General features: G+C 40.7%; 1 protein-coding gene across 3 annotated transcripts in view; it reads right to left on the bottom strand.

Annotated features, from left to right (window-relative positions):
• The window catches only part of LOC119654382, a 406,510-nt gene that overhangs the window by 38,526 nt on the left and 355,599 nt on the right, over window positions 1-12,385 (bottom strand). For all 3 annotated transcript variants that reach the window (XM_038059748.1, XM_038059750.1, XM_038059749.1), the window contains 3 exons: window positions 4,378-4,440; window positions 2,886-3,342; window positions 2,640-2,822 (listed from right to left, as the gene is read on the bottom strand). In XM_038059748.1, the coding sequence (XP_037915676.1) occupies window positions 2,640-2,822; window positions 2,886-3,342; window positions 4,378-4,440 (703 nt within the window). The remainder of the gene's footprint in view (window positions 1-2,639; window positions 2,823-2,885; window positions 3,343-4,377; window positions 4,441-12,385) is intronic.

Here is a 12,385-nt window from a genome sequence, read left to right as displayed (position 1 = left end):
TCCATGAATATATCAACGATAACATATCTCTCTCGCAGTTAAGTTTGTCATCTTTCAAGGTTTTGTTTTCAACAAAAAATCGGTTTACTGTCTGTTTGTCTGTCACACCCAGAAATGGTGGAAAGAAGTGGGAGCTGTGGATCACTCTACGATCAGTGGGTAATATCGTTCTACGTTGAATTTAAGAGGGGCGGGGTCCTCATAAAGTCAAAGGCGGGGTGTACATTTTTTTGTCACCGACAATAGTCATATGGGGTACTAAATGAAAGGTAGTACGAAGCAGAGTTTAGTTTTGACATTGGTTGCAAAGAGGAGGAGTGCGAGGGCCCAAAAGGGTCAATTATTTCAAGGACCCCTGCTCAGAAACTCCACAACCTAAAACTCTGAAAAATATCATAACGGTCCGTGCGCATGATATCGAGGCCTCAAAATACCACCGTAACGACATCTGCTCAAATATAGCTAATAACAGTATATTATTATATTTTCAACAATTTCTGTGGACCTCCCTCAAGTTCATATGGATCTATAAAATTTTTACATCAAAATAGACTTTAATATGAGGCATTATACTGGAAAGTTTGGTGGAAATCCTATGATTGGTAGCAAAGTTATACTAGGTGAAAATTGGCCGATTTCGCGTCAAATTACAACTCCTCACGAGAGAAAATGGTAGAATTAAATATTGGGTATATTTAAGGTGTTTCCACTACGAGCTATATATACGTGGAACGATCGTGTAGCCAAATATACTTACATGAAAAATGGACAAAATCTCTCATCCCTGAAGTACCGAGCATCCGGTTTTCGACTTGTTTATCGATGGGACACAAAATAGTGTACGGTCGAGAATCCTGGGGCATCATGAAAATTATTTTGTACTTTTCAGGGCTTATAAGCACTAGAAATTCATTTATTTCCCGAGAGACCGAGATGGATTCAATAGGGTAGCTGACGTCTGCGTGTATTACACACCAGCGTAATAAACGATAATGAGCACTGCACTTAGAGCGACGAGCGAGCAATTTTTCTCCAGGTCAAAAGTGGTTTACGCGACAGAGGATCTTTTCAAGAAAGGAGCGTTGAAGTGTCAGATTGATGATGATCCATAAAAAAATGGGGAGTATTCTTTCACAGAGATACACTTAAGACGCCAAATAACTACATGAAAGGGGTCAGATAGACTGATGTGGAATATAGCTGCCTGAGGCCAACCTATCTTCCTCTCAGAGGGTGAGCTGCCTCTCCTCAAGAGCGATGTGTGGCTTTTCAGAGGGCAAGCATCTCGTCTACCAAGACCGTTAGTGAGTGGTGATAGCCACACCCTGTACCAGGTGACCCTATTATTAAGAAAACGCTACGGATCTAAACTGGGGAGTCGAAAAACACATCTCACAATCCAGAGTGTCAACCGTTCCCATTGGATAGTTTGCAATTGGCGGTAACTGACTGTATTCGAACGGAGCCTCACTGATACCTGGTCGCCTCAGTGAGTAAGTTAGACCTTACCGTGCTACGGGGGACTATGGAACGGCGGACCTCCCAACCACCGTACTCATGGAAATCAAATGAGTATCAGCAATAAAAATAAAAAAAAATAAAACCAATAAAGCGGGACCACGTACAGCACACAAACTTTAATCAGGCGGAGGTATATCTCCGAAATACTGAGAGTCAGGTGATTACACCCAAGAGGGGAAAAGTTGGGACGTCGAGCAGTGGATCCATGGCCAACATTGGTATACTACGTGGACAACAACCAACGAAGGCCACTGCTCAAAAAGCAGGGACTAGCGAAAGCACGTCTGAGATAAATATATCAGACGCAGGAAGGAGACAGGTCTCAGTGGCGCAGGTGCTTAATGGTACCTGCGCTAGCTGATGGCAGGCCTAAAGTCAGAAGATGCCCTTAAGAAAGCCCAGGATAGACCTTAGCAATCTTTACCAGAGCCGAGAAAGCGGGGAGCAGCAGAGATTAGCCCGCATGAAGGGAATGCTCCCAAAAATCCAATCCTGAAACCAAGGAGGGAGAAAAACCGGGCAGGTCAGGGGTGAAGGAATCAGGAAGCCCGCCATTAGCTATGCTAGTGCTTCCTGATTTCGGGGTAAAGTTAGGCCCATCACACACCCCAAAAAGGGGGGCTTTATAACCATGGAGAACAACGTACAAGGTTGTTATGAAAACGATGCGTGGTAGACACCACTGCTCATCTAGCTGCATCTTGCTCCCAACATAGTGATGATGTTCTTTTCTGTGGAATAGCGTTGGATCTCTTCATTACATTTGCAGAATTCATTTGAAGGATACGTACAAGACCCAAAGAAACCAGCTCAAATGCCATTCCCACAAGAGCCTGTAAGTTCGCTGTCAAGACCAGGCCAGATTCGTTCATCAGTATGACCGAAGTATACACCAGAAAGACGAAATCTTGATTTGAATGCGACACTAGGCCTTACTGGGAGTTTCACAAGAACTACTTAGGGGTAATCGATGTGGACAACAGGCAGTAAGAAGTTTTATTCAGAAGTCAATTTCCAGCAAACACTATGTATAGATAAGTACCGAAGGATGCTAAATACAGGCAAAAGAGAGTAACAGTGTTATATCTACCAAAAGATAATTGAAGATAGCACTTTACCTTTTCAATGTTACTAAGGTTCCAGTTAGTTTTTTACATCGTCGTAAAGCTGACTCCAACCTATCAGGTTCATCTTTCAGGAACTTTTCTTCTCTAACGACTTTTTCCATTTCAGTCGCTAGAATATTACGCACTCCTTGCTGGAGACTGGGGAATTTCATTTTTAGCTCTGCTACGGTTTTACTAGAAAAGAAAAATTGAAGGAATATTAGTAGATGTCGGTTAAAGAAAAGATACTGGACCTACCTTGCCCGGCTCAAAACTAGTGCCATATCCTCAACAGCTGCCATGTTAACTCTAGTTCGTCTATTGATCACCTCCCCTCGCAGTCCTTCCACAGACGTCTCCAAATCACTTAAGTCCTTTTCCAAGCGTATTACTTCCTGTTTGTAAAGTTCCTCTTCGCGCGACAATCTCGTCCTTTCTTGATCACCTTGACCCCAATAGCTACCACTACTAGCCAGGAGAGTAGCACGAATTCGCATGAAGGTATCCTTAATATCTTCACGAACAGCTACAGCCTGAGCCTGGGATAGTCTTCGTAATGTACGAACTTCCATTCGTAGATCTTTCGCTTTTTTCTGTAATCCTCGTAGATGATTGTAGACTTCGGGTGCTAATGCGATGTCAGGACGATAGTTTGGATGCGTGGATGCAAGAGCGATTGGTTTGGGGGGTGGTGGCGGTTTAAGTCGATCACGTTCTAAAATAATGAAATATTTTCGTAGAGTATTTTGGGGAGAGTGAGAGTGGTTGGAGTTAGGATGCTTTAGAGCGACGATATGTAATGGATAGAGTGGATGCTTGCACTTTGGAAGGAAACGGAATGAGTTAGATTTCATGGAGAACTATAGAGTTCAAGGGATGGTTTAAGCTGGCTTCGAAGCGTGGATGATTGATTCATGAACAAATTGAGATTTTGATATAGAAAAGGCAAATGCTAAACAGCTTTTCAATATACTTAGATAAATTTTGCATGAAAAGATACAAGATTTTGCAAAGAAGAGATAAAAGATACGAAAACAAATTGTTACAAGATTTGGCTCAAAAGAGAGCTATCCAAAAATCACACCAGCTAAGCATTCATACAATGAAAATTGGGAGTTGGAAATTTGAAAACTACTGGAAAGATACGTAGGAAGATTGAAAGCGTATACTATTGGAAAGTGCCAGCAAATGCGACTGCACCTATTTTACGTTTTTGGCATGGAATACCACACACTTTCATAAAAGACACGCGTTCCAAAAGTATATTACGTTTCCATAAATGTTATGAAATATATTCAGATATTTCTTTAAATCGATCATCGTTCCCGGGAAAAACTAGTGAAAACTGGGTAGAAATACTGTAAAAATAAATTCACATATGTGCCTACAATAGTTAAAATAAAGTAGGCATGCAATCGGTTTTCAGTGGTCGTGTTGGTTACAGTAACCAAAGGAGGCAGCACCTGGAGAGATTTTTTTACTCATGTATTCTATTTTGCTCGTCTGGTTCTAAAAACAAATAAAGACGAATAGAACTCGAAAACGAACCTGATTGCCACGTAAAAGGGTAGTATACATAGCATCACACAATATTCACTCATCTAGTCACTCTAAAACATCCACCTACATACTTACTTATTCAAAATAGAAAAAACAAATAAGGTTCTAGGATAAATGTTAGTAGGATAAAATAGCGGATGTAATTAATAAAGCTTTCATCAAAAAAAGCCTTAAAATTGTTTTCCTTTACCTTGAGATGAAGTTCGCGGAAGCGTTGATGACTTTATCGCTGGTTTTGGTGGTTTTGTATCGGCTGAGTTTGCATTTAATTTTATATCAAACAAAATGAAAATTATAGTTTACGGTAGTAGCAGTAATACATAGTTGTAGAAAACGTGATAGTAAGGATATTAAAAAAAATGTTTGATATGTTTGCAAGTGGTGTTGAGATGTAGGACAAAAATCAAACTAATTAACAGCTAATTCTATGTATGTTACACACATCTTTTTTTTGTCTGTTTGAATTGTTGCATTAATTCGAGTTGGCGCAATATTATTTACAGTGATAAATAAAAGCCTAAATACCACGAATTTCCATATCAAAAAGGGGAAATACATGAAATGGATCTATGTCTTTTTATTAGAGGGGAAATGAGAAAAAAAGTAATAAAACAAAAATGTCGAGCGAAAAATAGTCGAGAAACTTTATTTTGCTATAGCGATAATGAATTTTAAATATAAAAGGACTACAATTCAAGTGGGTAATATAACTAAGATACACTGATTTTTTTATACTTCAGAAGTAAGCTATAACTAAAATCTTTTCCTAAATTTACTTTGATAGACACAAAAATACTGATTCGAATGAGTGCAGCTACTGATTGCGTTCAGGTTTTATGGGGGTGTAAGTAGTTCGCAAAAATAGTTCATCTATTAGAGCCTACTTAGTGATTGAAAATGAAAGTTTATTTTGATATTTATGAGTTTGTTCTAAACCAGATGCTGGGATTCGGAGAAGCTAGAAATACGCCATGAAGAAAAATGTCTGCAAATCAGACGAAATTGGGTTTCCGATTTCTAAGTAGTAGACTTGATATTCAGGTTGTGTCATTTACCCCGTCGCTCTCGATGCTTCCCAGAGTTAGCCAACTATGAAAGGCAATGAATGGCGCCTCGCGATAATAGAGACATAGATGTGGCATTGACACAATGATCGCTGGATGTGGTAAATGGTGATTAAAAAGTCACACTACAACAATCCATTTTTTTGTAAGTTAGGTGTTGTGATCCCCTTTTTAGTGAAACCTAGAGAAAATCCCTCGAAAATGCTATGAAAACTGCAAGTTATGTACCGCATTCAATTTATATCGAAAACCCACGGATGTGAAGAAGCGAAGTCTTTCAAAGAGAGATGTGACGATCCGCACAAAGGACCTTCCTTCATTTCTAGTTCCGATGCAAACTTCGACCGACTCCGTGCGCTGACCACGGCTGACCGGAGAATGAGCATTTGAGAGTTTTCTGATGAGTTAAACCTCCGAAAAAAAGAATCCGTTCGCAAGATGTTATACGAGAATTTGAGCAATGAGATAATGCCACTTTACACCTGTAAATAGAATCAGTAGTGGGTGGAAAAGGGTAGGGGCGGTTAACGAAAGCGAGGATGTGCAAGTGGCAAACTTCATCATTTTTATTGCGTTTGCGGCATTATTGATCGTGAATACTTTCTTGCCGGTAAGACAACGATTGAACAATTCTTTGGGTGCCGTCCTGGGCTGGGAAAATGTATTTTCTACGCGCAGGCGGAACTCGCCGAAAACGTCTGGATCCTACACCACGGAAGCACTTCGGTCCATTCATTGTCCATTGTGTAAGTGTTAATGGCAAAAAAGGAATTTCACATAGCTCGCTGTGACTTTTATTTATTCCTTAAGAAAAAATCACATCTCCAGGTAACTACCTGTTGGGGAGTGCCGTTCCCACTTACTCAGAAGGACGTTCAGAACCAAGTCTGCAAAGAGCTCATCTGAAGTGGCTCTCGCTGCAAAGCTTTATCGAAGGTTAGTTGGTACCATGGAGACTGGGATACTCTTCTCAGAGCAAATGTTTCAGGAAAATTTCTGGGTCCGGTTATTTGCGGTTGACTCCCTTGTGGGGGTTTATAGTGGTTCTGTCCATATTACGAGTAGAGCACCTAGTGAACTCAAACATGGAGTTGTGCTGTACAACTCAGATACCATACCCCTTAGTTGCGGCAGAGGTGCTAGATAGGCCTCGTATTCACTGATATGAATGCTGAGTCTGCACTCAGTATAACCCAGTACCACTGTGCTAGTCATGGTTCTGATTGTGATCTCCAAATCAATCCGTGTCCAAAGAGGGTGCCAAGACCCATCTAAAAGGAGCTCAACTGCTATAATACCACTGCTGAGCGGGGTAACTTCGGAAAATTATCAAGGGTACTTCCTTCAATCGGCGGACCAATGTTGGAATCATTGTGTATATTTGAAGGAAAGCTATTGTGAAGGTCGATAATAACATTTCGCTGCCAATCTACTTTGCAAAAAAAAGATCATGTTTGTCATTAGCCTTTGGCATGACCTTATCCCTACAATTAAGTACTTGCAGGAATCCTTCAAATATTATGAATTTTCACGGACAACAATAGATCAAGTCAGATCGAACTTGTGCAACTAATCATTCAATCCGAAGGCACGTGAGAATGTAAAGCATGTTCAGAAGGTCACAACGGAACGTTTTCTGGTAATGAGTACCGACCCATAATCCTGGGGGTGCTCTTAGGATCAGCGCTTTCTCCTATATTTAAAAGGCTTGATGGAACCTGAGTTGCAAGTTTTCAATTCCTCTCATTGGTGTGTTTTATATGACGATTTCAATATTAAGATATTGAATAATAAATTCATAGAGCAAAATTTTCTTCGTTTATGAAATGAGTCTTCACCCCCTCCTCGGCTCATTTCGATATCAAAACTTTTGAATCCGAGACCCTAAAAGATTGCTTGAGAGCAGTGTGGTCAGCGTAGCGCTCAACCTTATCTTATTTGATTCAGATACTCATTTTTAACTGGATCCCCTGATACTCGACATCTAGCTTATGATGTAACCCCTTTTGCTACCGGTGGAGTTTGATGCGAAACTGTCCATGGTAAAAGCTTATTGCTTTAACCCCCCAGCTACTTGCATCTACGTCGTCTATAAGTATTGGAGAATTCTCTTTTAAAATTGTTTCAGCATTTTTTAGAAAATGACCCGAAATACCCCACATAAGTTGTCCTGTAGTTGTAACCTCGCATCGTATCTTACTTGAAGGTCAGAAAACATGGGATAACAGAGATTCTTGTAGATCATGTATGATGTCTTTCAAGGATATTATCGTCAAATCTAAATTTCAGTGTTGGACCAGAAATCATCTCTAACAAGGTACTCTCAGTATCCTACGAGAGTTGTTTCAAAAATAAAGTTCCAAACGCGGTAACTTCGCCGCACTATAGGCCTGACAGTCATCCGCGGTGGGTTCGTCATCACCGTCACGTGCGAAGTCATGCTCGAAGATCGGCGAATCACGATCCGGTAATTGACTGCTGAAATTCCTGAGGCTTTTGAAGCTTCAATCGACTTTCAGAAATCCACAAACAACAGCCCGTCTATTGTGCTCAGGAGTTTTTGAGTGAATACGACGCGAATACCGAAGACTTCTTAGACTCCATTGTTACGGGGAACGAAACTTGATGCCATTACGTTCCTCCGGAAACAAAACAAATCTCAAACCAAAGAAGTTTAAGCAGAAGCTGTCAGCAGGAAAAGTCAAGGCAACGCGAGTTATTGCGAGATCTTGAAAAGCTCAGACGGACAATCCAAAATCGTTGTATGGGAAAATATCTCGCAACAAACGAGGAACTTAATCGAAGGATTTGGCTGGGAAGTTACTGCCCATCCCCCTTACAACCCTGACATTGTATCCAGCGATTTCCATCTGTTTCCGTTTAACGATTCGAGACGGGGAACAAGTTGCAAGACGAAGTTTCCAGGTTTCTCAACGGGTTGGCAGCGGACAACTTTGAGGCGAGAATGCATTACTCGTCCCAAAAAATACGCAGAAAAAAATGGCGACTATGTAGAAAAATAGTTTAAAGATCAAAGTTTCCAATGGTGTATTCCTTATGCCTGAAAAAATGTGGGAACCTTATTTTTGAAACAACCCTAATATATTAGGATTGTAAATTATGAACCAAGTAGGAAGGAACAAGAATACACGATACAATCCGCAACTGCAAGGACTAAAGGAGTCGCCAAGAAGGAAACTGCTGCCAAATTTATGCAGAAGTTGACAAAAAAAAACAAAATACTGCAAAATATTATAAATCAGATTAACGTATCGAAGTTGAAAATATAGTTTGTTAATTTGGAAGGTGAGTTAAATTTGAAGGCCCTAATATATGAGGTTAGGGCGCTTAAAGCAACGAGTTTCAGGGATATTCCAATCAAACCTAACCCAGAAAAAGTGATCGAAAATGACCTAACGTGGAAATTGACCCAACAGTAATGGCTGAATCGGCTAGGTTTGAGAACCTCTTGGCTCTACTCGGACCAAGTGTACCAGACAGAGTGAGAAGCATTGAGTCCAATTCAGATGAGCCGATCTCGATATTGATCGAGTCAACAGGCGGCTCTTGTAGATGAGGTTACATCCCAGTAGTCTAATAAGCTCTTTAGATATTCGCTCATCCCCGAAGATCAGAACCACGCCGTTTAGGAACTTTAAATCTCCTCATTTGGTTGGACTTTACATCAGTCTTCAAATGGACATGTGAGTTAGGCATGCAATTGGTGGTCCGAGAAAGAGTTTAGCTGTTGCAATACTTGAGCAGTACATGATGACCTCATGTACATGCACTGAATGGTACTTCATTAGAGCCTTCTCTGAAATAGGGTCTTAATCGATTCATTCGATACTTAAGTAATGGATAAGGTTACCAACATCAAATGGTATTTCGCATGCTTATCAAATAAAGCAGAGAGACGAAATCTGAAGGACAATTTCAGACTGGACGATGGAAAGAGTGGATTTACAAGGCACAAGTATTTTCAGAGTGGAAATTTAGGTTCCACTATTTGAGGACAGTTGGGTGGTATTTCCAAAAATTTAGCACATCAGGAACAATTTAAAGGAGGAAATGAATGTGGCACCAAAAAGAACGAACGACGACGATTTAGTAAACGGAAAATGGGGCATTCTTTCGGAATTTAGAAAATTAGAACCTTCTAATGAAGTTGGAGGTCTTAAGGGAGGATCGCGGAATTGCATAGGGAATTTTGGGTTGCGTAGTTTCCAAAGAACTTGCCACATTGTCGATACTCTGCGTCAAGAACAGCAAATCAACAAAACTGTTCGAGAGAGTAGAGATACGCGATGATGCGATCCGCACTGCAGGTCTAGTGCGGCTTAGAATTCCCAAAAGCCAAAGGGGCGGTTGGAGGTTGAAATTCCGCTTCCCTAACTCGACGAAGAGATTAAATTTTTAGAGACATAGAGGGCTGAATCAAGATTGGTCTAAAGCAAAAATCTACTCCGGGGTTGGACTATGCAGAATAGAGTGAAAGTTTAAAATTTATTTAAATTAACTGAATTAGGCGAGGATTATGGGCATGTAAGGAGCAGTAATCCCACTTTTCAGTCCTAGTACAGAGGCATGGAGCACATTAATATATTTTGTTTATCTTTAATGAACTGACTAAAGAAATAACATTTTTAGAGGCCGATGCAACTGCACTGACTTATTGACTGTAGTGAAGTGGCTTATGATTTTGAGGTACATCATGATTGTTAGTATCAACAACTACCAACAATTATCGCAATAATGGAGGCATAAATGAAGAAAGGGTACCCTACTAACAGCATCAAAAAAAGTTTATGTGAATACCGCCAATGTTAGCCGCTCCCCATTGCTGCCATTGGCGAAACCTATCCACCCCAAGGAAGGGACCAAAAGGAATGAAAAGAAGGGGACGGATGGGTACTTTTATGTAATATGTGTTTCATAAAAACAACTTTATTAGCAATCAAAAATCATTAAATACGAGAAGGATGGGAAAATAGGATACTTTTATTCATGTCTGTTTAGACTCTAAATTTTAGGCAGACGTGTTTGCTAAGACCATACGCAGCTAACTCTTAAAAAACACAGACTTCCGAAAACCATTTTTATCAAGCCATATATTTTCTCAAAAAATTTTCCAAATCTTGAAATTTTCTCCTCAAACGCAAAGCCATGGTTTTCCGAGCACATGAAAGTTCCGCATAGCTACAGATTCAACCTCAATCTTTAGAGCAAGAAGGCTTCATACAGAAGATTCGTCTCCCGGTGTATTACTTGAATTTGAATGTTGAAAGGAAAGCATTGCATATGTTCGATGTACCTCAATCCCTTGCGCATGAAGGATTTTGCGCATTTTGTTGATCCTGATGGTGTCGTCTATGTCATGATTGAGATGGGCGGACAGATACAAGAAAACCATCGAGGCGTCATCGACAAACGCGCTACCTCGTATGTAGACCACGTATATACAATGATATTCCGTGCCGCGTAGATATTCGATTTGCTTCTCTTGTATGTGTTATTTCTGCCTTAGAGTCCTTCTGATGAAGTACTTCTCCACTCTATATACTACCCCTATTGCCAGACAGAGATACAAAAAGATTCAATCATTGCGAGGATATTCGCTGGATTGATAATATTTAATTTTAGTCAGGCAACTTTTTCATCCCTTAAGTACGCAAGGATCCTGATGAGTAGGGTGAGGATGGTAGCACAAACAAACAAAAGCATAAATTTGACACGAATGGATCTGATATTACTCGGTCTAGAATGCCTCTCCCGTTAGATGGCCAAAAAGTCTCATTATCCTTTCAAACTAAGTTTGTTAAATGCGGAACTAAACAAGCAACACAATATCAAGTGCAGTTTCGATTACTCCTCGTCTATTAATGATATAAAAGCCAAAATTGACCCTTTGGAAATTTTACTTTCAAATATCCTAGACCAAGGATTGCAACTACCAGTTAGGCCGCGTTCGAGAGAAGAATCCTCCGAAGAATTTTGGGCCCCCTACATGAGGATGGACGATTCCGTAGCCTACTTAACGACGAAATCTATGAGCGATACCATGACCGCCAGGTTGTGGATAAAATCAGACTCAACAGGTTGCGGTGGGCGGGGTATGGATGAGGATGATCCCACCCGAAAAGTCTATAAGGGTAATATCTATGGTAGAAATAGAAGATGAGGCAAACCCTGCCTGAGATGGAACGATGGCATAGGTCAGGACGCCAGACAGCTTTTAGGGATATCGAATTGGTGGACCTTGCCGCAAAACCTGAAGCTTAATCAGAAAACAGTGTAAAAGCAGTTAATGATAATACGCACTTTCTATAGAAAAGAGCCTTAAATGAAAGGGCGGCCCATTATCAAGGTACTGACATGTTCGATGGGGACTTCAAGGAAGAGAAAATGTAGAGTAATTTCTACTACGAATGGTGCACGAAGGATTTGCCTACTAACTACTTCATATTTTCTTAGTTATATTATTTTGGACGAAAATGTGCGTCTCCATCATGGTAAAATTCGGATAGCCAGAACTAATAACTAATTCTCCGGGTACGATTGTCAGCCGCTTACATGGTGTCCAGGGGCTTCAATTTGGTCGAGACTAGGACAAAATTGTCTGAGCACACAAGCCCTCCGTTGTCGTAGTCTACTAACCTAACCTTTTCGTTAAATAATTACCATAAATGGTTCTTTTTTTTGGTTTCATGGTCTTTGAGGGCAAATGCATGTAATTTAAGGCAACAGAACCTTGCCCAGTGGGGTAGGAACTATGGCTGGTCTTTCATGGGGAGAAATAGCTGGAACTTGGAAGCGAGCGACTGCAGACAGGAGGATACGAGTTGTGTCGGTGTGAGTGCATCGGTTCGTCTGTGAGATTTTTTTAGTAAAACAACTTTTTACACTTCGGCGAAACGTAATGGCAGATTGTCGAGGACAACGCGCGCCAGATTCGTCCCGCGCCTTCTTACAGACGAGCAAAGGGAGCGTCGACTTCAGACATGTTTTGAGCTTCAAAATCAGCTCGAAGAGGACCCTGATTTTTTTCCAAGGTGATTACTGGTGATGAATCGTGGTGCTATGGATACGACCCCGAAACAAAGCAGCAATCAAGCCAGTGGAAGACAGCTGGCT

The sequence above is a fragment of the Hermetia illucens genome, chromosome 4 (genome assembly GCF_905115235.1).
Source record: "Hermetia illucens chromosome 4, iHerIll2.2.curated.20191125, whole genome shotgun sequence".
Taxonomy (NCBI): domain Eukaryota; kingdom Metazoa; phylum Arthropoda; class Insecta; order Diptera; family Stratiomyidae; genus Hermetia; species Hermetia illucens.
The sequence above is the reverse complement of the archived record's forward strand: the minus strand, read 5'-3'. Positions and strand labels throughout refer to the sequence as shown.